Source organism: Anopheles moucheti, chromosome 3, assembly GCF_943734755.1.
Source record: "Anopheles moucheti chromosome 3, idAnoMoucSN_F20_07, whole genome shotgun sequence".
In the NCBI taxonomy this organism is placed as follows: domain Eukaryota; kingdom Metazoa; phylum Arthropoda; class Insecta; order Diptera; family Culicidae; genus Anopheles; species Anopheles moucheti.
Window position 1 is genome coordinate 6845219 of NC_069141.1, and position 26999 is coordinate 6872217.

General features: G+C 42.9%; 3 protein-coding genes across 3 annotated transcripts in view; 2 read left to right on the forward strand and 1 right to left on the reverse strand.

Annotated features, from left to right (window-relative positions):
• The window catches only part of LOC128305888 (nucleolar protein 4), a 289274-nt gene that overhangs the window by 143117 nt on the left and 119158 nt on the right, over positions 1–26999 (forward strand). The gene's annotated exons all lie outside the window — the stretch shown is intronic.
• Positions 1–26999, reverse strand: part of LOC128305257 (uncharacterized) — a 70828-nt gene that overhangs the window by 4543 nt on the left and 39286 nt on the right. The window contains exons 4-6 of the mRNA XM_053042624.1: positions 26353–26456; positions 3203–3840; positions 77–876 (exon numbers count right to left, since the gene is read on the reverse strand). Of these exons, the coding sequence (XP_052898584.1) occupies positions 77–876; positions 3203–3840; positions 26353–26456 (1542 nt within the window). The remainder of the gene's footprint in view (positions 1–76; positions 877–3202; positions 3841–26352; positions 26457–26999) is intronic.
• Positions 1599–2115, forward strand: LOC128305290 (uncharacterized). The gene is made up of 2 exons (XM_053042665.1): positions 1599–1658; positions 1741–2115. Exons 1-2 carry the CDS (start codon positions 1617–1619, stop codon positions 2113–2115), a joined length of 417 nt encoding a protein of 138 aa, XP_052898625.1. The 5' UTR covers positions 1599–1616.

The following is a 26999-nucleotide window of genomic DNA, read 5'->3' on the forward strand; positions in this document are numbered from 1 at the left end:
TAAAGGGGGAAGAGAGACTGTTGCCGAATGATTGGCCCCCCGTTTGTTTAATTATCGATTTTTCTTTTTCACTTACCTCATGTGCTTTTTGTGGGACTTGCCGAGCCGTCCACCGTTTGGATTAAATCGACGTGTTCCACTCCTGCCGTACTGTTCACCCCGATCTTCCTCGTCGCCATCATCTTCATCCTCGAAATCCTCATCCTCGCCGTCGTCATACCCACCGAGCGGTGGGTAGGGACCCTGACTTTCGTCGAACTCTTTCCGTACCGTTTCCTGCATTGTTTGGAATGTTCGATTGTTGAAGCTGAACGGTGGTGTACTTTCGTCCACGGCAAAGCTAGTCCGGTTTTCACTCGACAGCTGTACTGGGTCTTCCGCCGGTTCGGGAAGATCCAGCCGATCCACGTCCCAATGTCCGAGTGTCGTTTCGACGCTCACCGCACCGGTAGGCGGTAAAGGTGTACTGCTAGCGGCCAATCTCGTAGCCTCGCCGGATGCAGTTGTCATCGACGAGGTGACCACGGTTCGTGGTGGCGTTATCAAACCAATTACACTGATATCATCATCCGGCCGTGAACTAGCCGCTTCATCTGGCATGAGCTCGTTGTCGTAAATTTCAATGTCCTTCGTTGGTGCAGGCAACACGACAATGTCTAGCGTCTCCGTCATATTGCTGGTGGTGTCACCGTTACCAGTGGTCGTGGAGTTCACTACCGGTTGATCCTTCCTTCCGCCCGCGCTATCGACAATTTCATTTTCCCTATCGTCGGCCACGACCTCGACGTCCTTCTTGAAGTAGTACTCATTGCCGATCTGCTTGATGTCCTCCACCACGTCCAGATTGGAGGGTAGAATTTTCAGTACGCGAAAGTCCTACGAAAACAGTGCGAGAAAATGCCATTAGCCCGAGGAAGTTCTGGCTTTGGAATGAGCCCAAAAGCGTCGTTGGTGCTTGTAAAACGTACAATTTTCTTTTTGCTGTGGACAGTAATGCGGAATCGTGCTACTTATTTTATTTATAGTGGACATTTATTTTATCTGTCCCCCATTTGCTGGGGCAGTCAGTGTGCGTGCTGCTTGTCGTTTGGTTGATTCCTTTATTGTTCCTGCTTGATATGTTCCAGGCAGGGGTCAAGAGTGATGATGGACAAAATAAAAATAGCCAACGACTCCCAATAGAGTTTTCGCATGCATTCGCACCGCGTTTGTTGAAGTTCGGCTTGTCCGACTGACTGACGAGCTACAACCATTGGGTGTCGTTGAACGGAGAAGGTCGAACCACAGAGCACATTTTTGCATGCAGATTTCATTCACAGCACAAAGGTGAGACGGTGTTACCATGAACGTGGTTGCTAAAATACATCCAACAAACCATGCCGACACCAAACAAATTCTGCAGCAATGTGTGCACGGTCTCGCTAGAGTCGAAACGCAAACAAAAACCATCTGTATTTTACAACCGATATGCGTTGTCACCATTATACCGAACAGTACCCGAAATGGATAAATAAAATGGAATCTGTACAGTATCTGGTGAAACCAGTACGACCCGCGTTACTTCACCGAACGAACCCGATTCACTTTTCCACCGCGTGTCACCGAAACTAGTCGTGATGAAACTCCTGGTACTTTCTGTGCTTTTGTGCGCGTTGGTGGTAAGTTGTTTACCGTTTGGAGCCGCACCTTGAGGAATGTGATCTAATACGTACACGGGTCTGTTCCTTTTTCCCTTACCAGGCTACCAGCACGGCCCAGTCAGGCGCTAAATCTCAGATGCAGAACGCTCTCGGAAACATGCTGGGGATCGTGCGGGAAATGTCCCTCGCAAACAAGGGACTCATCAACAGCGCGGACGATCAAAATGCCTTAAATACGGCCTATACGTCATTGGACGATCTGTATCAACAGTTCTCCTCATACGGAAGTGAAAACACCTCCACGTTACCCATTCCAACCCGTACCAGGTTGAACAATGCGTTCGCCCCTTTCCAGAACGCTATCGCTGGGTGGGAAAATGCTCTGGACACGCGCACACCTGATGGTCTTACCACTGCGTTCAGAAATATCGAAAATACATTTTTGGGCTTAGCTGGAGTTGTGATATCATTGTAAATTGCAGCACGCACAATAAACGCTTGGCAAAATTTTACCAAGGAAAAAAAACCCTTTTGTGGTTCAGTTAAAAAAATTCAATTAAACATAAAAACTCTGTTCAGGGTACCGGTGCGAGTGTGGTGGCGGGACGAAAACCTTCAAAAACCTCATATCATATCACCTATGTCAACAGACCAATGGATGACGAGTGGTATCGATCATGCACGTACAAAAAAAAATCAAAGTAAAACAAATGGCGGTCCGGTAGTCTATCGGCGCCGGTCTTCATATGACAAGGTCGGTCCAAAGTCCCGTCCGGATCAGTCCCACGTATGCAGGACTGACTGATCCACCTACGAGTAAATAAATGGCAAAGAAAGCCTGTAATGACAGGCGTCTAGACTTCTTGAGGATGGGGTTGTGCCAGGAAACAAGAAAAAAACGATACTATAGTTTTCTATATTAGTTATACTTTTGTATCGTCCATGCAGCATAGTAATGTTAGACAGAATAAGCATAAAATACCGATAAATGGTCAAAAGATGGTCTACCTACGCAGACAAACAGATTTGCAAATATTGTTCGTAATGTATGCACAATCGTGTATTGATTATTTGAACATATGCAGTGCCACATGTTTTGGACGAACCGATATTCAACGGATTATTCCAGGAAATTATTCGAAAGACGAAGAAAATTAACACCCATTTCATAAAAAAAAAGATAGTTACTAAGTGCAAAAAACCCTCCGATTCATTGAACAGCTAAAGCACTGGCTTTTGTTATGCAAATTGCATTCATTTAGGCGCTTACGAAGGGTAGCACTTTGGGCAAATCATCATCATCAGAAGTCATTTTAAAAATCACGATCTTTGCTTGTTTCAAAAAGCTTTCCGTAAGTAGATTCCCGAAAAACGAGAAACCTCAACTAAATACATCATCCCGCTCATTGCATGCTCAGATTGCGTTCATCTATAATGCAAACCAGCAAATGATGTCCTTTTTGGTTGGCTTCCACCCATTTAAATTACAACACCAGTCCTGGGCAATCAATTTGACGTTTGGGGACGGGACGGGCCCTAGGCAAGTCCGGGGGTCTCCTTACCTGGGAGAAAACTTTCTGCCGTTGGCGGTTCCGACTGCGGGTTGCCACCTCGGCCTCCTGCTGATTGCGATCCATATCCGTATCGTTGTGCTGCTGCTGGTGGTGCTGATGCTGCTGCGGATGCTTTTGTTGCTGGTGCTGTTCGTGCATTGCCCCCTCCTCCTCCTCCTCATCGTCGTCGACGGGTTTGAGAATTTTCAAGTTGTGAAACGAATGAACTGTGGCCGCCTGTAGCGCTTCGGCACGTGGTTCACCCGCACCGGCCCGGACCAATCGACGATACGGGGAGGCAGATCCACCGGCAGCATAATGGCGTTCTTGGAGCGTCACCAAAGATTCGTCCCGCAAATCTTCGCCACCCTCGTTGGGATCCGGTGCTGCGGCAGGTTGTTCGTCGGAGCCGGGCACATCATTAGCGGATCCATTAGCGATACCATCGGTCGTTGGTTCGTTCGGTGTTTGTTGCCGCCAGGCGGTTCCCGAACTTCCGGCCGTCTCCGTCCCGGTACCGTATGCAGGATGGTAGCTCTCGTCGTCACCATCGGTCGAGTCCTCGTCGGTGTCACCGTCCAGCGGTTCCCAGTGGACCTCATTGCCAACGATCAGATGCTCGCCGCAGTACTTGCTGATACGGAAGTCTGGAACGAAAGCGAACGGTGATTGCTGTAGAAGTGCAGACTGCAAAAGTGTAATTAAATACTTGACAAATTTGTGAACAATTTACTTCACGCTAAAACCACCAACTTGCCATTGTGTGCAGAGCGGGATAGAAGGCAACGATTGTACCGGGACGAACAACTGGATGAGTAAATGCTATAGCAAATCACTGTTGAACACAATACCGGCAGTTAGAAATACGGTATACTGCAGCTTACTAACCTTGGTACTAACGTTTCGTGTTTCATTCTCCAAAGGTCACTGCATGAATTATTGCTGTTCGTACTACACACAAAACACCACATGTGTATGTTCTGATTCCCGAGAATCAGCATCCGTTTTACATAGCATCCAGCCCGGCACAACTCGTTTAACATTATCCCTTTACCTCACTGCTCTTAGTTTGGTTTGCTAACCCACATACGTACATGCTTTAAAATCCCTCATATGAATGATGGTCGGAAACAATAAGCAACTTTCGATGCAAGTACAATTAAGTCTATCAAGCTTTCATTTCTAGTTACCGCACTAATGGGGTATGCATACATAAAACAATGATATGCTTTGCGGTACTCCTGTTACCATCTGGACAATGGGTTTTCATTTACAATTTGGACTTACAACGGACATCCGGTAGTCATATAGCACTGTATGAACAACATCAGGAAGCGACCGTTGAGTCAGTCAGGTTTGGGCATTGCGGTTGAGTAATCACAGTCGTCGTTTTTTCGTCCTCCATTGATTAGATGTAAAGTTTAACTAACAACGTTCAGATATGTGTAAAGAGATATGCTTACATATCCCCTTAATGTGATTCAACATCAATCCTCATGTACTCGTCGACTCGTATTGTTGCATTTATGAGATGCGACAAAGACTGTTCCTTGTGGGTAGACAGTAGTACGTCTAACAAACCGTCGGACAAACAGGAGTTTGTGGAGTGAAACGGCTATCGATTGTTGTCCTTGAATGGTTCAAAGATATATCTAACCATACTGCCCTGGATACGAAGCGAACTAGGGACTTCCGGTGGCAAAAGACACGAGAGTTGTAATCTGTGCACTATTGTTGTCGAACTCTCGATTTCGCCTCCAGTCAAACCACTGCTCGAAGAATGACGATGCCTCGAAGATGACGAAAAGGTCTTTTGCAGTGTCTTATCAACGATGTAAGTATCATTTTTCTTTAGTTAATTTTGCTAACTTGCTCTAATAACTGTCATAATCCACACTACGTAGTTGATTATCACATTAGTGATTAATTGCAGAATTGCTGAACTGTAGGTCTATTGTGAAACCTAAGTGTTAGACTACTGTAGATACCCAAAACACGATAACAGTACAGGATACTCTATCTCTCTTCTAACGACGCAATCACTGTCTGACACACCGTTGAACTTCAATAAGAACTGAATGCCTTACTGTATTCTGTCGCAGATGCTATCTTTCATTCATAATTACGTAAAAAAATGTGGCGTTAGTAGTCAAAAGCCCGTGCTAAATGTCTTCACTTCTGCACTTCCACTTTATGGATTGCCGTTCATAAAGCGTAGCTTTCTCAAGTACATTAAATTAAACTCACACCGTGCGCACGCGGAATGGTGTGCGAGTGGTATAACAGTGGATGGTACCGACCCGCTCAGCAGAAACGATGCCAGACGCGTTTCATAAAAGCAAACGATAAGTGTCACTCGAGCTGATTGGAAAACCGTTCTACAATCTGCCCGTACGAGCCGCTAATCGGACTTTAGATATACGTGCGTGCGGGTGCGTGACACCGTAGAGCATGGTGTGCGCTAGCTTTTTTATGTTAAAAAAAGCAGTGATCACGGAGTAAAGAATACAATGATATTAAAAATAATCTACTGCTGCTGCTCTGCACCAATGACAGATTTACAACCTTTAATGTTACTTGGCATCATTGAAATATGGCAAATACGTTGATGTTTGTTGCTTCAATTAGCATTCGAGGATAAACAAACAAGCTGCCGAAGAGTTACGTTTCACAAAGCAAAGAAACCATTGATTATTATTAATGAAGCCATAAAATGTATTTACAAACAAACGTGTATGGCGCGCATGGCTGTATTCTGCGGAACATCAAACAGCCAACACTTTTTTCTCCATTTATAATATTTGTTTGATCAACGAAATCACGTTCGCATTGTGCGTCGTACTGCAAAGTAAAAATGGCGCTTTTTATAGCGTCAATATACAAACAAAACTCAGCTGTTGATTGAACGAATGGACTAAAAAATTAAAACCAATTGAAAACACTGAGTAACATATTGCATCAAATTATATAAAAAAAAAAAATCAAACTTCCAACTATGTAATCTGCAGTTGATTGGTATTCACCAGAAAAATACTCACACAACCAAACTATTGTTGGACAGAGCTAATATAATTTTAATCTGTTGTTCTGATATATGGAATTGATTCCTTGGAAATGGTTAGAACGGGTTTAACTTTCGCTAATGATGATCCGCTGGTCTTTAAATATGTCTACCGTGCATTGCACATGTTCAAAGCGTTCTAGCCTGTTGTGTTATCGAAGTGAGAAATCGTGATTACCCACCTAAACAACAAGAAGTGTCATGCATCTACTGATACTTACAACGTTTGTCTTCGGATGCTGTTCTTCGATGTCGATCAACTGTGACAATGATCACTCCTGCACTGTTAAACAACTCACAGCCAACCAGCTACGAGACCTTGCCCTATATCCGTTTGACAACACAAGCATCCTTACGCTGAGGGATGCACAAGTGCCAGTATTAGTAGGCTCGTCATTACACCCCAGCCTACTACAGCTAAACCTGGAGAGATGTAGAATAGACAAACTAATTCTACCGGCTAACTGGTCGCTCGACTACCTTATGCTAGACAAAACGATTGGAAGCATAGAAACGGTTCACAGCGCACAACTCCGACACCTATCCGTGACAAAGAGTGAGATTTCTTCCCTGCTGCCAGCACTGATTAATTTGACAGCGCTGGAAACTGTGCGCTTACGGAGGATGCGAATTCCAACGTTCGACTTCGACGTGCTGCATGGGAAGGAAAAGCTGTTTGTAGTTGAGCTAAACTACGATCGTATCGAACGGTTACATCTCTCACCAAACTGCAGAACCTGTTGTCAGAACCTCACTGAGATCGATCTCTCCTTTAACCGTTTGGCCATGGTCGAGCTTTCCCTGATCAGCAGACTTAGTGCGTTGAAGAAGCTTAGATTCGGCAACAATAAGATCGCCGAACTGTATGGTTCGCTCGAGCTACCTTTCTTGCTAGAACTAGATCTATCGAGTAACCGTATCCAGAGAATCGATCTATGCCACTGGAATATCCAATCTGTGATGGAGCTGAACGTGCACAGCAATCGCATCGATCGTATGCCCAACTGCATTGAGCAGTTAAAGAATCTGATGAACCTTCACATCGGCAACAATTTGCTGCTCGAGCTAGATTTTGCACCATTTGCTGGGTTACCGTTGTTGCACACGGATTTCAGTCGCAACCGAATCAAACTAGTTCAAAATTATCGACTACTCTCACAAGACGTGCATTGCTTAATGCACGGTAATCCTATCTGCAACTTATCAAATGTTTGCACAGAAACATAATTCAATTAGACCAAAATGAAGCGGCTACAGTTGCCAAACAGTACATCTCATCAGTTGTTGCTCAGTCGCTTCAGTCGTCGATTAATACGGCACGCATTTTAAAGAGCAGAATAAATAAGCTTTCGATACGTTTCTTGCACATAGTTAACACTTTATTGTCGTAATACCCTAAGTATGGCATTCTTTGCATCTGGTTACGTTTTTCCTACACTGCAATTTCTTTTCGCCATTTCCTTGCTCTTCCATCTCCATCTCCTGTCCCAACTACAATCTATAGGGCTGCAGTGCATGTGGAAGACGGTAACGCTGTGCATAATATTTGCCGGATCAAACTGTTCAATCAAATTGCAGTTGACATTGATACCGAGCCCATCGTTTGCGACTGAAACACTGATATCCGTTATCCGATTGCGCTCCAGATTGAGGTATGCAAGCGATGGTAACCCATAGCCCAACACTACACTCGTAAGCTTGTTACAACCAACGTCCAACATTTGCAAATGATTCATACTGGCCAAGCTGCTCCAAATGTTACTGTCTTTTAAAGCATTTGCGGACAAGTGGAGATAGCTTACGTTGGCCATTGTTTCTTCCATGCAGGTCGGTAACAGTTCTAGCCTATTGTTTAACATCGCAAAATTTGTAAGTTTATCTACCGTCCAATTGCAGCAGCAAAGTGTTGAAATGGAGTTTTGTGACATATCCAAGAATATTAGATTACTCGCAACTAATAGACCCAGCACATGAACGATCTGATTGTTGGAAAGGTACAACGATTCCAGGACATGCATGGGGTTGAAATGCGTCAAGTTTACCGTTGTCAGACGGTTGTAGGATAGATGAATAACTTTGAGGTTCGGAAAATCTCCACCCGATATTGTGCTGCAATCAAGATGTTTGATTAGATTGAAGTTCAGGTCAAGAATTTCCAACCGACGGAGTTTAGCGAATAGGCTAAAGTCAACGCTGTGTATGCGAGACTTTGTGATCCCGATATGCTCTATTGCAGGTAAGTGTATCACGGTTCTAGGTACAACCTTCAATCGACTGTCGGTAATGGACAGTTGCATCAGGTAGGTGTTATTCGATTCGAATGTTATATTCGAGATATAAGTTTGTTCGATAACTAATGCGAATAACTTAGTACGAGATGGTAAATACATACTGTGAACTGGTGATCTTTTAATAGTCGTGTAGTTTTCGAGCAAGCCTTTCTGTTCAAGCAGTGCCATGCTAAGCGAAAATATATTCAGGTTTCGGGTTAACTTCATGAACGTGGTATCAGTTGGTCGGTGGTTTAACGAAAATGAGCCTTCCTGAGCTGGATTCCAGTCCCGCACGGAGCACAGATATTCAAAACATTTCCAATGCACTTTTGAAGCACCTGACAATGCTTGAAGAAATAACATAAGTAACCTAAAAGCACATTAGTCATTTTTCAGTGAGTATTCAAAACGGTCAACTATTCACATACCAAACACAGCACATGCTTAAAACACACCACTATTGAAACTAATAAACTGGGCTAGAACTTGCCCAATGTCGATCTTTTCGCGAAATGACGGATGGTCACAGATCTACACATTATATTTAACCTAATTCAACCACTGCGTACAATATCATTAAAAATAAGTTATTTGCGGTAACATCAATTTGATTGAATGTGACGTCTTTTTGCGGAAAATTTTAGCAAAATGATTGGCAACTTTATTTAATGCTTTGCTCTTTTTATTAATTGTTCGCGGAATCTTCTTCTTCTGCTTTTTTTAGCGGCACAACGTCCTCAATTAGGTTAAGGCCTGCCAGTTCTGACTACCGTTGACATTTATTTGCTTATTTTTGGTACAAGTATAAAACATTGTTCCATGAATTCATTGTGCAGTTATATGATATTCATATTCATTTTCAGTCAGGCAGAAAACTATCACCAACTATCGCATTGTTCCAAAACTTCAACCAACACCGTTCATTATTATTTAACGGATGGAGCGCCTCCAGAGCCATAATGCTGTTGCGCTAATTCGTTGGACAGATGTATGCCCTTCAGATAAATGAAATCTGTACCTTAAGTGGTCATGATGGCCAAAGGAGAATATCACTTCTTGCAGTTTTTATTTAAGCTCTATGACAGGTTCTAACTACGCGAAACTGAAGTATAATGATTGATTTAATGAGGTTTTCACTCCATCCGCAAACTAGACATTAACACATTAAAAACATATTTGACAGATCAGTGCCTTTTTAAAGTCACATGACACATTGTTCTAAATTGTTGTCACATTAAATTATTCTACTATGCAAAGATTACTGTTAATAAATTCGATTCGTGGTAGGAACTCTCGATGAGAACTACTCCACCAGATTCAAATACTGCTTTTAGTTAGAGTAACTCATTACAAAAGATAAGGTTGCATTATATTATTCATTTATTACACTGCAAAGATGTAATTTCACCTACATCGCCGATCATGTTTTTTGTTTGCTTTACACGAATGATTCGTTGTGATATTGAAGTTAGGTGTGTTATAAATATTACATTCCAACGGATTTCCTGCCATTTCCAGCATCGTTAGATTTGTTGAAACATTGTCCCAATCTACACTGCTAATGCAGTTTGAGGAAACGTCTATATACATGTCCTTATTGGGAACATACGGTATTTCCAAGCGTGTCAATCTGTTATTACTCAAAGTTAAAAGGTTCATGCTCGTTGGAATAGTACTCTTGTTCAGCGTGACGTGCGTTAGTTTGTTGTTGGCCAGTTGTAAATGATTCAAAAACTTAAACCTTCCGAATACGAATAGCTCATCCGAATGGAGATGATTGTAGCTAAAATCTATGTGAGAAAGATTCACGAATGCCTGCTCTATGCAACTCGGTAGTGAGGTAAATAGATTGTGATTGGCCATAACGCCGTTTAAATTTTCAACAAACCACTTACAACAATCCAACTTAACTAGCCTGTTAAATGATAGATCAAGAAAATGCAGACCACGAGACACTAAAGATCCCGAAACGACACTGATCAGATTGCGTGACAGGTCGATCTTTTCGACAAGCTTCATCGCGCTGAAGATGTTCAGATTGATGCTTCGCAGCCTGTTATCCCGAATATACACATCAGCCAATGTCGGAAATAAAGTTTCCTTCAGCGCACAGTAAAGAGAATGTATTCTGTTTTTGGTCAGATCTAACAGCACTAAATTTGGCAACTCGCCAATTACATTCAAGTTTAACGTTTGAATAAGCGAGTGACTTATAGTGAGATAGTTCAGATCGTTCAGCTCGTGTACGGAAATCGGCAGTTGGGAGAGTTTGCTGCGTTTGATCTTTAGATTCGTCACGCTACAGTTCTTCCCGAAAACTATCGAGCTAAGGTATGTGGTTTCAAACTGCAGTGTTTTGAATGTAGCTCCATTTTCTAACACAAAATTGCGTAGAGTGGACTTTTTTACAGTGAGCGTGGTTTCCATATCTTGACGCGAATTTTCAAAGATGCCGAACAGCTTGCTGGTGGTCGACGATATCAAAAGATTTTGTAGCTCCAAAAATCTGTGAGTGTTAGGGATGTGATCCAAAACAAACGTTCCTTCCTCACTTGGGTTCCAGTTCCGTATTCTACATGTGTAATCAGCGTCACAATCAAAACTAAATGCCATGGGTGTTTGAATTAGTGTTGACCACAAGATAACACTGAAACGAATTATTTCCATTAAATATGTCACAAGATAAAAGCACTTCAACACACCTTAAGACGGTAGTCGTACTGCCAAGATTCATTTTATACAGACAAATGTAGTAATCCAGGAGGATTCTTACGTACACTGAAATGATTGACAACTGCGTAGTTATATAAACACGAGGCTGCCTATCATTAACAATAGTATTATTATCAAAAATATTCCAAATAGTCCATTGAAAGTACGGCATGCGTACATTATTACACTACACAATGGAAGAAGTCACGCATTAGTATAATTTACGTCAAATTACATGTCAATTTTCTACCACCATTGATCGGCACGTAAATATTCATGATTCCTAAATTTCACCATTGATTTCTTGCCATTGCACGAAGATATATACGGTAATCATAAATGTTTATTTAATTTGTCCATATTACAGATGTCCATTTTGCTTACTACACACGAGATGTTTGATGTTATTTTGATACTAGCTGTAAGACTGCAATCTAACGGATTTCCTCTCATTTCCAACGTCGTAAGATTTGTTGAAACATTGTCCCAATCTGCACTGCTAATGCAGTTTGAGGAAACGTCTATATACATGTCCTTATTGGGAACATACGGTATTTCCAAGCGTCGTAATTTGTTGTTACTTAGACTCAAATAGTTCATCTTCACTGGAATAGTACTCCTGTTCAGAGTGACGTACGAAAGTTTGTTGTTGTCCAATGTTAAATATTGTAGATTATCAAACTTTCCAAAGCGAAACATCTCATCCGGATGGAGCTGATTGTTGTAAAAGTCCACAAACGACACGTTGTTCAGTGTTTTCTCTATGCACCTTGGCAGAAAGTGAAAATTATTGTTATTGGCTACTAGGTTGCTTAAGCTTGGAACAACCCACTTACAACAGTCGAGCTTAAGTAACCTGTTAAACGACAGATCGAGAAAATTTAAACTACTAGATACTAAAGATCCCGATATTACACTGATGAGATTGTGTGATAGATCGATCTTTTCGAGAAACTTCATCGCATTGAACAAGTTTATATTGATGTTTCTTAACCTGTTTTTTCCCAGAAACATATTAATCATCATCGGATTCATTGTCTTTTGGGGGGTATAGTACAGAGCATGTATTCTGTTTTGGGTAAGATCCAATGACGACAGTCTAGGTAACTCAGCAATTACCTTTAGATTGACCGCTTGAATAAGTGAACGACTTATTGTGAGACTGTTAAGATCTTTTAGCTCGGGGATGGAAATCGGCAGTTGGGAGAGTTTGCTGCGCTTGATCTTCACATTCACTACACTACAATTCTTCCCGAACACTATCGAGCTAAGGTATGTATTTTCGAACTCCACTGATTTAAACGACGCATCGTTCTCCAACACAAAATTGCGTAGTGCGGACATTTTCACGATGAGTGAGGTGTTCATATTACGATGCGAAGCTTCAAATAGGTCGAACAGCTTGCTGGTAGCGGTCGACATCAAAAGATTGTACAGCTCCAACCTTGCGTGACTGTTTGGCACGTGATCCAAAACAAATCTTCCTTCCTCATGTGGATTCCAGTTCCATATCTTGCACACATTGTACGCTTCACAATAAAAGCGCAGTGCCGTAGGTGATTGAACGAATGTTGACCATAAGACAGCACTGGAACAAATCATTTCCTTATTAAGTGTCACAAGAGAAAAGCGTTTCAACACACCTTACAGCAAATATTGTACGGCCGAAACTCATTTTATGCTGGTTCGATTCGTACTATGTGCTTCCGTACGTATGATCAACTATACAGCAAATCCAGTGCAATTGGCCTTTAAAATGGTAATTTTACTCTTGATGGTCTATGACTTGTATGGTCTATTAAAAGTGCGTCATGCGTAAACTATTACACTACAACAACAATACGAGCAACTTAGAATCATTTAGATCGCATTGTACGTGTGGCTGTATGCTATTCAATAACTTTACATATTTATAACTTGACAACGACATTAGACTTTCCCAGCGGCTCAGCGTGCTAGACACGTTATGAGAAAAACGTATAACATATGTGTTTAAAATAAACTTTTGCAAAGTTTCTATAACAGCAAAACGAGAAGTTTAGTAGACGGTTGTGGAAATCGCGATCTGCAATAAATTAAAGCATCACGCAGTTTGATCTTCCTTAGATAATAAATAAATAACATAAATAAGACAATAAATAGATAAGAATGTACGTTTTAATGCGCATTATAAAAATGTTCCCATCATTACAGAGATTCACTATATACCTTCGTATGTATGACCAACTATTCCTTATGCTCCATGCAGTTGAGCTTTGTAACTGGTGGTTGTACCCTAGATGATGACCAATCATTAATGATATAAAAAAATGGTTGTTGTTGTTAAAAGGTTTAAAGAGACTTTTAAACATTTGGGTTTCTTTCGTCTCCGAGATATCAATGGTGTACATCATTGAATGAATCAATAAAACGTGGTACGCATTACTATCATAGAGGACGTGTTATTTATACGCTTATATAGTAGATTACTATACTATCTGTCAAAAAAACTCCTACACCTAGGGTGCGGGATTTGTCTATTACCTTTTTCACGCCGCAATAAAGAACTGCATTTGTTGTTGAAGTTCAAGATCTCCACGACGCGTTAGTCCTGATAAGCCATACTACAACGTTATGTCCTTTTGCTACGATCTAAGTTACGATCGCCTAGTTCAAAAAAATACAAATAACACCACCACATCAGTCCACTCCAGCAAAGGAGCTACATGCTTTTATCACCATTTCGTCATTTTCGGTGCACTGTATTTCCTCACCACTGCGCATTAGAGCTTTATTAAACGAGCAGTCTATCGGATTGCAGTGCATATCTAAAACGGTTACATTGGGCGAAAGGTTAGTGGGATCAAACTGGTGTAACAAATTGTGTGCCACGTTAATTCGAAGGTTTTTCCCAGCCACCGACACACTCAGGCGTGTGATCCGATTGTTTGACAGGTTTAGAGTTTCTAGCGAAAACGTTACAGCACTTAACACGGCACTAGTAAGCTTGTTGAAACTAATGTCTAGTTGTTTCAACTTTTTCATACTAGCTACTAGCTTAAAAATGTTATCGTTTTCCAGCGCATTTGAATGAAACCCCAGGTAAACAACGTTGGGCATTGCCAGTTCCAGGCATGTCGGTAGCCAGGCTAAACTATTGTTATGTATAGCAAAAGAAGACAATTTGCTTACGTTCCACTCGCAACAGTGCATCGTGTCAATGCGGTTCTCAGATAGATCCAAGGTTTTTAAGCTATGTGATATGAACGGGAACTCAACACGTCTGATCCGATTCCTTCGAAAATCTAATGTGTGGAGCGCCTTCATGCCGTTGAAGATGTGCAAACTAACCGTTGCCAGTCGGTTATTGGATAGATAGATCTCTTTCAGATTCGAAAAATCATCACCAGAATTAACGAAGCCACGCAGGAAGAGGATTTTGTTTTTGCACAAGTTAAGGTGCTCCAGATGCCGCAGTTTGGCGAAGAGATTCAAATTGACGGCTTCGATGGGCGATTGTATAATTTCGATCCTTCTCAACGCGGTGAGATGAGCAACCGTGGGTGGTACGCTCCTAAGCAGGCTCTCGGAAATGCTAAGAACTTCCATACGAACATTCCCCTTTTCGAAGGACACGTCCTTCAGGTATGTGCGATCTACTCTAAAAAATGATACGTTGGTTGACGCTGGAAGCACAACACGATAGATGGGAGATTTTTCTATCTGCAGAGAGTTGCAAAAATGAACCACCGCGTTCAGTGTGCCCAAGTTGAACGAATGTTGATTTAGGTTGACAAATTTTAAAATTACAGTATCTTCAGGTATATGAGTCAGCACGAATGTGCCTTCCTCGTTCGGTGCCCATTTCGTTATAGTACATGACATCTCAGCGCACAAAAACTGGAACGCTACGATGAGCCTTGGTGTCGGTAGAAGCAGTAGCAATAAAGCTACTTTGCTGAAAATAAAAGCAGAGCTTTACAGAATTTTGTTCAACCAGTCGCTAAGAAAGAGAAGAAAAGACTCATTACACCGAACACATGCTACGAATAATGTGATTTCGCAATACGACACAATGAATCTGCCACTCGTTAACGACTGTGCACACAAATATGCTCCGTCGCCACTGAACGCTGATGTTGTTTACTATCCCCTATCAGTGCATTGAATAGAACGACTACGCACTTTTCAACCAGTTTTCAGTTGTTGTTATTCTAATGTTGTTCTTCTAATACATTAAAAATGAGTTCTCTATTCCATTGTTGTTCGTCTAGAACTTTAGCGAACCTAACAACGCAGCAGTGTTTCTCAGCCCAACTCAAAACTGTCACCATCATGATTCTCAACACCATCGATTTCATTGTGGACATGTGAAAATGGCATCCGTATGTTAACATTGCAAGCGACGGTGTTGATATTCATGGCGACATTTTTGAGTTGGGCTGTGAAACACTGAACACATTTTGGCGTTAACACCGAACGAATTGCCGTGAATCGTTTTACAACAGTCAAACTGTGTTTATCGCATGCGTATCCTATCTATGTGAGCGAAATTGGATTAAGGTTAGTTCGACTTAAAATTGATCACATCTTATCCACTGCACGCGGTTACGTGCTATGCACGAATCATCTATCCATCCATCTATCCATCCACAGGCCGATGCAAAGATTAATGTTTAATCACCAGCAAGTACATCAATCACAACATACGTATTTGGCGGCTTCCGCTCGTTTCGATCGGGCCGTACTGCGGCCGAGAGTCGCCGCATGTTATTTATTCACATTAGGAAAAGAGGTTTGCTTTCAGCTGAAGCGAGAATTAATTGCTTCCCGCTTGCCTCATTTCCAGCCAATATGACACACCGTCTGTTTAGCTGGTTTGCCGAATGTAAATCGTATCGCTCCAACTGTGAATTGTGTAATTGTGTATTTTTTCATATTCTTCGATCCCATCGCAAAATCCCACAGCAAGATAATGCTCAACTATACGATTTCAATGATGATCTTAAACAAAATTCGGAGATCATTAGCCATAGTTAACTAATTCCGGTAAGCAGCTACACTAAGTAATTTAAATATACTAATAATAATACCTAATGTTTATTACGAGAATCATACATACACAATAGGATTTAATTTCTGCGAATTATTAAACTCATTTTTTCAACTCTAAACAAGCTATGTTTGATGTTTAAAACTTAGAAACAAAATATACAAACTGATGATTATGATTGAAATTTATTGTTGCGATAATGTCCACAGATTAAAGCTATCTGGATGTATAGACGAGAGAAAATGTCGAAGAATATCTTAAGATCCGGAAGACGGAAATGCTATCAGTTCATATCATTGAGGTTAGAAAAACCTCTCAGAGAACTCAAGAGCCGTACATTGCTGACAACTGGCCTAGCCGCTAACCACTCATTAGGTTCCGGTCTATTAGAAGCGCAACAACCTTGCCATCTTCAAATCAAACCCTTGCCGTTCTATATTTAGCTGCGCTTCACACCTACTCCATCTCCACCCGGCCCGTTCCTGTCGCTGGCCGTATTCAGTGGCCGTATACCGGTACGGGTACGGTCCGTACGATTGATGGGCACCGCATCCGGTGGATAGCGTCCTGGATTTCGTAACAATTTCTCCCACTTGTGTCGACCGCGCATAACATGCCGCACCCGGCACTTTCCGTTCACGAACATCGTCTGTATGCCGGTAAACGTCACCGGACAGTGGGCAAGAAAGGCCGAACCGTCCGCATTGCACACCAGCACTGCAGTTGCGTTGCTCGCGTTCGGGTACGGTACAAACACACGCCGGCACACATCCCGCCGGACAGTTCTAGATCGCACACCCAGCTGACACTCGGTGACGTGCTGTATGAGTACCCTCGCGTTAGTCCGGCAGGGCCGCGTACTACGACCACAACTTTGAGTGCGACGATTGAAGAATCTCTGCCCGGGGCAGGACATTTCGGTGGCTTTGCCGTTCTCGCACACGTAGTACCGGTTGCAGGAGGACTCGTGCTCGAGTCGTAACCTGGCCACATCCGGTGGACATAGGTAGTCCGGTACGGTTGACACGTTATAGCAGCTGATCTGCCTCAAAGCGATGTTATCCTCAGCTTTACTGACGATCAAAACACTTGCCATTATAAACACTCCTACCAGGCGGTACGCAGTTCGTCTTATGACAGGTTGTGTTACACGCCTGATCGCACGGTACTCGCGATGCATACTGTCACTGTAAGGTAGTAAGCTATACTGACCTCAATTTGCGAATCATCAACCATTCCGAAGGCTTCTAAGTATTACGCAGTTTTTCTCAAAACATTCCACGCAGAAACGTGAGACAACGTACGTAAGCGCTCCAATACAATTGCGTATCAAAAGTGTGTCCAGACACTCCACAGTCGGCACCAGCTGACACATATGATCAGGGTCATCAACGACATGAAAAACAGAAGCAAGCTGCATAACCTGCATTCGGTTTTATATTTTACCAAGTGATGTTTATGTCTGTTACGTCGGTTCGTTAGACAGTAAATGCAAGAAGGAAACGACACCAATCGTACTTGCGCAACTATCCACTTTAACGAGAGCCAGAGTGTGTCAGTGCAAAATGGACAAAAAAAAGAAAAGCTCACACACATGCCATTATCCAGGTTATAAATTTTATTCAATTAAACAATTTATCGCTTGAACTGTCATCGTTCGCTGCCGCTTTATCGGATTCGATTCCAACAAACAGGGCTGGATCGGATCCAGATGTCCCACTCGCGACCCAGTTCCGATAATCGATGATCGATTGTGGAAGATGGGAACCAAATAGTTGCTGGAAATGTTATCATCTCTCGTAACGGCCGGCTGACGTTACGGGGTGGCCCGTACGGTTCAGCTGCCAGTCAACTGTCACGCAAGCGCACATCGATTATCTGCCCTGGGTCAAACATTTCCACCGGCGCTTTTTTTTATGTTTCCTTCAATAATCGAAACATTACTGTCCACACGTTCGACTCTTTAGTGGCGAACGTACAGAAAATGGTTGGACTTACCGTAGGAACTCATGCGGAAAAATACTTCATTTATCAATTCATTTTCACCGGGAAGCAAATGGGACGGGGAATGTTTCTGTGTTGGAAAATGTTGTCATAGTTTCTGGAGCAACGTGTCTCGCACGGTGAAAAGTCGGATATTGGTAGTGTGGTGAGAGATGGGTACCAAATGTCAGGTTATGTGACAATTGAAGTCGATCGGAAACGAGGAAATGAATGTATTTCATGACTACAAACTTCAATAAAGTAAAGACAGAATGCACTAAAGCAATGACATTTTCTCTATTTGCAGCTTACATCGACTACAGCATGTAACGGTATAAATTGCTTCTCAACTGGGCGGACTCGTTCAAACCAACGTCACCACTTTGTTTGGTGTACAAAAACGAAACCCATCCACCGGCCAACACCAAACGACAAGGATCATTGAATGCGAGAATCATGTTCCTCCATAATCATTCTTCCGTGCGCTCGCCGCCACCCGAAATGTCTAACCTCACGAGGGATAGTAGAAATTATCCGCACCACTAACCATCCTGTGTCCTTCCACAGAAAAGGAACCAAAGTACCCACGGTTGGTACGGTCAATCTAACCGGCTACCCTGTGTGCAATGCAGTAGCAGAAGGGAGCGATGGCATATCCTGCACACCAAGCAAAAAGGTTCCCCGCACGTGAACGGAAGACACCGAAACGGACGCATCGAACTCACGGCGGAAAACATAATCAATCTTGCATCGCATCGATGCCGCTCCGGTGATTTCCAATCACATTCCCCTCACGGGGCTAACACACCATCCCTGCGATATGCCTGGGGAAACTCCAAAAACCCGCAAAACCCGGCACCAATCGACTCTGTTATGCCATTTCTCAGCACCCGGTCGGGACTTTGGCTTCCGATTTTGTGTACCAAAGGACCAACGGTGACCGCGCTTCTATCGGTGCATGTCTGTCGGATGGTTCCGATTTGCTTGCTCGCTCCGTTCGGTCTAAAAGCTAGTTTCACTACTGCCACAAACTGTCTCACACACATACGTGTTGGTGTACCAAATATTTGTCAGCTGACTTGCAGAACTCGGGGCACTTGGTCGAGACCCGTGTCGGAAACGTGACTCGAAGCAAATGTGACGCTGACAGGCAGTTCATGTCCGTTTTTAGTTTGTCCACTGTTCTCGACGAGGTTAAGAGTGCAAATAGACGATTGTGCTGTAAGTGTAGTTAATTAAGATTTGACAACAACACAACTCTTGCAATCTTAAGCACAAATTCCCAGTATCAGCAAGTGATCTTTATAAAAAAAAACTCATAGTACACAATTTTACATCGGTCCCACCGCAGTCCCGCAATCAATTTTTTTCCCCGAACATGAAGTTTAAACTCGTGACCGATTGACAGAAATAATTATTGCTTTCTTGATGCTGTACTGACTGATGACTGAAAACGTACAAAGAAATTAACATGATTAAAACCATAATATGTTCATTGCTAAACATTTTTGATCTATTTTCTGGACGGCGTTCTCCTTCTCATTTTATAGATAGATTTGGACTTGGGAAGTGTGCAACAATATGACTAAAAATATCGGTGCCTGTGGTTCTGAGGTCACGGTCAGGATGAAAGCCCATTATTTTGTGCATATCATATCTTCCCCCTGCTGCATGCAATCAACACTCTCCCTCCAGAAAACTTATAAACTCACACAAACATCGGCAACAGAGGCGAAACACATTGTGCCACATAGGGAAGGTTCTAAAACGTAGCTTGCAAAAAAAAATCTTTATCGATCGAAGGGAAAAGGTACCGAGCCGATCAGCGTTCAACCGTGCTTCGCAGGGGTGGAAAGATGGGACGAACCGTACAATCAGGGTTTGATGGTTCGGGATCCGATTTGCGTCCAAATCGGATCGCAGCACATGTGTGACATTTGTTCCGTCTGCGAGTTAAAGTGCAGAACCGAACTGCAACGAGAGTACCGCTCAATAAGATGAAATCATTTATCAACATAAAGCAATGCTGATTCACATTGAGTTCATGTTTTATTTAGCATTGTGCGTTAACAACAGCAACAAAAAAATGCTTGCGGTTAGTTCAATCTCACCATTATCATCATCAATATGCATGTCTCATTTGCATGCAAAAACCCACCGAAACAAATATTTTAACTCGACTGAATAAACTTTCACCTTTAGAATATATTTGCCCGTCGTTATTTTTTTTTTATTTGTTGTTGTTCGTCCCATTGCTTCCCTTTATTCATTAACAGCCGAAGTTTGCCTTCCAGGCAGATAAAGCGAGTACACCACAAACACCACCGCAGCGAGTGCAGCTTTGCAAAACTAACTCCGGAAAAGTTGCACTAACCCGCATCCTACTTTCGGCCAACTGCACTCGACATTCCCTTTGTTTTAGCGAAGTTTCAACTATTCGCGATGCAGTGTGGAATAGTGGTAGGAGGGTGTGCTGCAAAACAATCGTTCATCATAATTTCGTAATCAGCATAATTATAAATCCCTTTTCTACTTGGCTGATTTGCTACTTTCACTTTATCTATTTACATAAAGCTCATGAAATATTTTAATTCCACAAACAAACAGCAACCATCGCAGGCGAATATTTTTACTTCCTAAATCAACTCAAAGTTCAAATAAACACAGCAGCTCATCTCGAAAAATCACAGAAAGATCATCTAGAATGCATTAGCGGAACGGGTTAATTTTAAAAAACAAAATAACAATAAAACACTCGCATTAACTGCCGAGTTCAGATTTCGAATCAGTGTAGGAAGATGATTGAATATTGAGTTCTAGATGAAAATTGTTACGGAAAAAATGGTTCGCACACGGCACACGGACAATAAAAGCGAACCTCAAAAAGGAGTAGACCCACGAGTTCGCATTAGCAAACCGTTGTCCATCTGTGCGTAAAATTGCGTTGCTACGCAAACAATCGAGACCCTTGAACTTGCGCAAACCTTAACTCGACGGACGTTCCATGTAGTGATTTGGAAAGGCAAAAAAAAGGTAATCCAATGGTTTTTCTCGTATCTCTTCGCACAACACGCACAAATTGCCCTTATCGTTTAGCCATCGGGGGTTCGGTTCAACTCAAACCCAGGAGTACAATTCTTGCTCTTCGATAACAACAACAACATTCGTCCCTTTTTTTCCTCGTGGTCAAAGATCGATGCCAAACGTTTGTTGGTTCAACCATGAAAAGCTTACTATCATTACCACATACACGCACAAACGAACAGCGCTTATCGATTTACATTGATTGCGTAAGCGATTGGCCCCACTGGTATGTCTCAAACGTTCAAAGTTGGGAAAGGATCGGGGAAAATTCGAAAAATAACACCCAACCAAGGTAGGACGGGCGCCTCAATGTAAGCCATGGATAGGAAAAACACGTTTTACAGGGGTTGTAGGTACATTTTTAATATTTGTACATGTCAGAAAATTTAAAATAACAAACAATGGATAATTTTGGGCAACCTTACCAGACCTTATTGAATGGTGTTGTTTGGTGTCATTCTCATAACATGATCAACATTTTCTACCGGTAAAATCAGGTGGTATGTGATTAGTTTAATCGAATGTCGTGGTCTACTTGGATAGAAATGCAAAATTCAGCAATACACAGGACTTCATTTCACTGCGCACTTCAAACCCTGCCATCAAACATTCTAACTGTTATTTACCACTTACAATGCTTCTGAGCATATACACATTCATGACCTTGGATGATGCCCATCATCGTCGTCAGCATACCCTTCTGGGGCATTTCAGCAAGGCACGGTTTGCAAATAAGTGAACATAAAAGACGAGTTACCGAAATGTAAATCCCGCATTGTTTTCGTTACAGAACGTCACCCATGAACGGAACCGTGGCTGGGAGGAAGCCATACGGCTGGTTTTTTGAATGTTTCTATTCCTTACCACCTACATAGCCAGGCAAGCGCTTTCGGAATTTGCCACAGTCGCTCCATGCATGAGCAACCACAGCGAGACGATAAATTTGTATGATTTCTTCATGCTTCAACACAGGGCAGCAAGATGCTAGAAAAATATTGCTGTTTTCGGATTGCTTTGCTAAATCCATCGTGGAAATACGAGTGTGCCGGATTTGTCTAACATTACCGGCCTAATCCGGAGAGGATTTCGCGTGCACAAACGGTACGGAAATGGCGTCCGAAACGTCAACTTACGGTCGGAAATTGGCAAAGAAACATGACGCTTCGAATGAAAACTCCCCACCGTTCGGTTTCTGGCTATGTATTCCGGTGTGTTTGTAAAGTGCATTCATCGCGCTGCGCTTGACGCCTTCTACACAGAAATAACACCCACCCTAAAGCCATATAGCCACATGTTACGGATATTAGCTCGTCAATAAATTCATCTCACACGCGTTGCACTGCTGCATCCTCGACCGCGAGGGTTCGTCGCTGCAGATGCGGCGAGGTGATAATGGAATCGTTCGTAACCAAACAATAATTCCCTGTTCCCTGAGGGTTCGATCGGAAGGATGGAAACGGAGTAGGAAAAAAGAGAAAAAAAGGTGAGGAATAAGGATGGTAGAATGGGAAACGCGATATATTTTTCCGCAGCTCTTCGAATACAGTTTCATTTCGTTTTCGTTGTAGAGTTGATTTACCCATTGCGTACAAGGAGAAAAAAGACATCCTCACAACAGCTCACTCTGAAAGGGTGTTAATTACGAACGATTGAACTGTAACCCAAACACTGTTCGGACGTGCCACAAATAGCCCCGAACCATGGTGAAACATTACCTACGTCGGTGCTATGCGTCGATGTATCTTTTTTTTCCACGACGACCAATTAATCAAATTCGCTTTCACCCGAAGATAAGCGCTTATCCTCATCCATCAATCCCATCTTCGAAGCTTTAGGGACGACCGATGAGATTATGCCATTGGCCAAAATGATTGTGTTTGCGTTGATCCTTAGCCCGCAATTTCGCTGATCAGCTGAAGCGTACGCACCGAAGCACTGGTGTATGTGTGATTAGCACTCAACCTCACCCTGCTGCTGCTCCGTACGTGTGGGAAAGGTAAACAGTTGTGACACAGTTACGGTTCCCTTTGCTGTTATGAAAAGACACCCCTAGGCCGATCGAAAATCGATACCAATCGTGGCATGAAGTTTTGATTTTGGCAAACACGCAAGATTACTTCAAACGTGATAATGTTTAAGGTGGAGAACGGTTTTCACCCAAAAAGCAAACATTCCCGCGCTGCACGGTACGCACCCCAATGACCCGATGTCACGGTTAATTTCGTGCAAATGTGCTATAACTGCGCAGCATAGTGGTTTCTCGCAGGAAACTTCCCCGGGAAAACCATTTCGGCAGTTTCTTTTCCCATTTACTTAAAACTTTCCAGACGCTCGCACCGCAGGAGAGTGAAAGTTACTCCAACGAAAATGTTTGCGACCTATCAGATAATGTGTTGTTTGCTTTTGAGGTAATGAATGGACCCGGGACCTGCATTGCGGGCCCGGGTTGGGTTGGGAATCCTTAAACCTCGCTACCTCAAAACCGAACCTAAAGAGATTGAGAATGACTTTATTTTAATGGCTATGCTTTATGGCACACCAGGTTAATGTAGTCTGAAGCACTTCCCAAAAACGCGAAGGAGCAATTCTTATCAAGTGCGGAATGTTTGTTTAGTCGGATCCTTCTCACCGGGTGGAATGCAGCGTCCCGAAGTTCGGTTAAATTGCGCTCAATTAGCGGCCACACGTTGAACGTCCATCTGGATGACCTCATAAAACGCAAACGATTCACGCAAAATCGGACGAATATCATCCGTGCGGGGGGAATTTGGGAAGGGGAGGGGACGAGAGGCAAAGGAAGAGGCTAAAACTTTCACGACCAACAACAACACGACTTAATGAGGCACTCATCATGTGAATTGTGTCGCGGATACGGCCAAGGACACAACATTACATCATCAGCTACTAAATCCGACGCACACTACTAGCGCCACGTGTCCTCAACGTGGTTCTGCCTTGTGTAGAGAACAGAATACGATATGGTTGCGGACCAACAAAAAAAACTATCCTCCCCCCCCCCCCCCACACACACACACACACACACATATTCCAGCCTTCATATCTCGTCCTAACGCCTTCGAAGCTCGGTCACGCTCGCTCACGTCGCAACCGTTGCGGCAAAATGGCCAATCAACGATAGCCCCTTTTTATGGCATTAATGTTCACGGTTGCAGGCGGCGTCCAAGCGCCCGACCGGGCTCATCGTAATCCTTGGCCAAACTGAAACGACGATGATGTACGCGTATCAGTCTGTGTCACAATCCTTTTTTTTTGTTTTGTTCGTTCTTTTGCCTTTCTCTCGATTGATTCGATTTGGTTTTTCTTCATCAGGCTTGGGCAATGGTTTAACGTTACGCGATAAGTAGTGCACGTCGAGCAAATCCATTTCCATTTTCGCCTAAGTGGATTACACTGTGAGCGGTGAAAGGTTTGGTAAAAGATTTACGCTAAAAAACGATAAACATGATAGGATTTACACAATTTTAAGAGTTTAAAAAATATACCAAACACTTATAATGTTTTAGAGTACATTAACAAAACATTATCGTTAACCAATCAAATAGTTTGTACAGAAAACAATAATAATATTTATACAGATAACGTTTAAATACGTTTAAAAGCCTAAATTCTGTCTCAATTTTCGATAAGGAATATGGCATTATATTAATGGAACATTTACCGTGCATCCAGGCGATATGACAAACTGCACTAACCTTATCCAGCATGACCATTTCTACTTCCGTCGCCATTAGCACGCTTCACAAACCTCAATCCATTAGCGCCTAGGCGCAATTGGCTCTAGGTCTCATAAACATTGACACACATAAAACACTATCAAACACATACCATCCCTTGACAATATCCTTCGAGGGAGAAAGCGGCAGGAGCAAAAAAAATAACAACCCCATACGAAAGCAACCCACTCACCCCCGGAATCTATTTCCCGGAGCGTAAGTCACCCATCCACAAGAAGCCGCATTCGCAATCGGTGTCCTACCACGCAGTGCCTGCCGACCATGTCCTCGGCCACGTCGCCATTTTTCCGAACGGCAATGAAATGAAAAGCCGGCTGCCGGTGTCCTGTGCTTTGGTGCTGGTGTGGAAGATTCACCCTCGAGCAAATCGTGAGTATGCCACTCTCGCAGACACCGTGGCGTCAGCAAAGGACAACCGGCATGCTGCACTCGGCTCGTTCAAGGCGTGCGTGTGGTGTGGGAAGGCCTACCAAGATCACCCCGAATGACCTTGAACATTCCGTCGATGCCGACGGCTGCCGTCTTGCTGATGACGCGCTTCCTAATGGATGGAATTAGCATTAGCAAGGCCAAACGCGGGACGCTTGGTTTGGGTTCGGGTTCGCATGCGTACCAATGTTGCGGATGTTTGCCACACACGTTTCCGAACGGTCGATTAGCTTGATAGCGAAATTGGCCAAACGGTATGTCTTTTTTACGGCGAATAAATGGAATCCGTTATGGAAAAACAATGCACCCTGTTAAATTTGAATTTGTTGACTTTTGTTTGTCAACTGTTTGATCAATGAATGCATAGAAGATCGAACTAAGAAGGTTGCAATATTTTATAATTTTTTGAAAGTTCTGTTTTATGAAATATTACTTGAGTAAGGCGATACTTTGCTGTTTCCGCCTAAAAGTAGGCAATCACATATCATCAGATCATTAATTATTACTTTTGCATACTAAAACTATAGGACAACCTCTATAAACACCAGAACATAAAATTAGATCCGTTAAAACAAAATATGATTTGCACCACTATCACTTATGCTTCATAAATAAATTTGAATCCTTCATCCCACGCTTCAAAACAAACGATAATGACAACCTTTTGACCCATTATCTATTTACGCATAAATTATAGCAACGAATGCACAACCGTCAAAGATGCACCGGGGTGAGCAAATTGCCGGCAAACCTCTCCCGAGCGTGTCCCACGATCGGCCGGTGAGCTGTGGATGGAATTAACTATTCACAAGCGTACGAACGTGACTTACCGTCCATGCAGATGTACTTGATGCGCACCGTGCCTTCCTTCCAGACGACGGCGAACGGGTGATCCTGTGAGAAGATGAAGCTGCAGTGGTTCTTCCCGGAGCACCTGAAAGCGGAACACGGACACAGCGTAAGATGAGCGAATGGAAATGGATTCAAAGATGACACACGGTTCGGGTGTGTTTTTGTCCTCGATGGTGCCCCGCCATTGACATGTTGGCATCCGCACGCGAAGAAGATCACATCCCGTGTTGGCGGTCCGATTGAGAAACAATGGAAAGACACTCCATTCGACACCCGTCCGTTCCGAAGTGCATAATTAAGGAGAAGACATTTCGAAATGTTACGTTTCAGTTGATCAATTTCTTGAGGCGTTTCTCGACAGTAAGGCTACCAATTTCACCGTGTCCAAAAAGCATTAACGGACAACGGACTGTACCCATCGTGCTGCAGGCACGGGGGTCTAATTATGGCTTTGCGTTTCGTGATCATAAATTTCTCCAACGCAACATACATAATCAAGCATTCGGGAGGTGCATCATCGCATGATTGCATATGTCCGGTACGGCTATGCTTGATACTAGCGAGATGAGGATGAACCTTGGTCCCTCTATAAAAAAAAAACTAAACAAAAGAAAAACACCCTCGA

Excerpts from the sequence above, each read along its gene's own strand:
- LOC128305290 (XM_053042665.1), top strand. The coding sequence starts at position 1,617 with ATGAAACTCCTGGTACTTTCTGTGCTTTTGTGCGCGTTGGTG. Across the intron at positions 1,659-1,740 it reads TGCTTTTGTGCGCGTTGGTG|GCTACCAGCACGGCCCAGTC; the intron begins GTAAGTTGTTTA and ends TTCCCTTACCAG.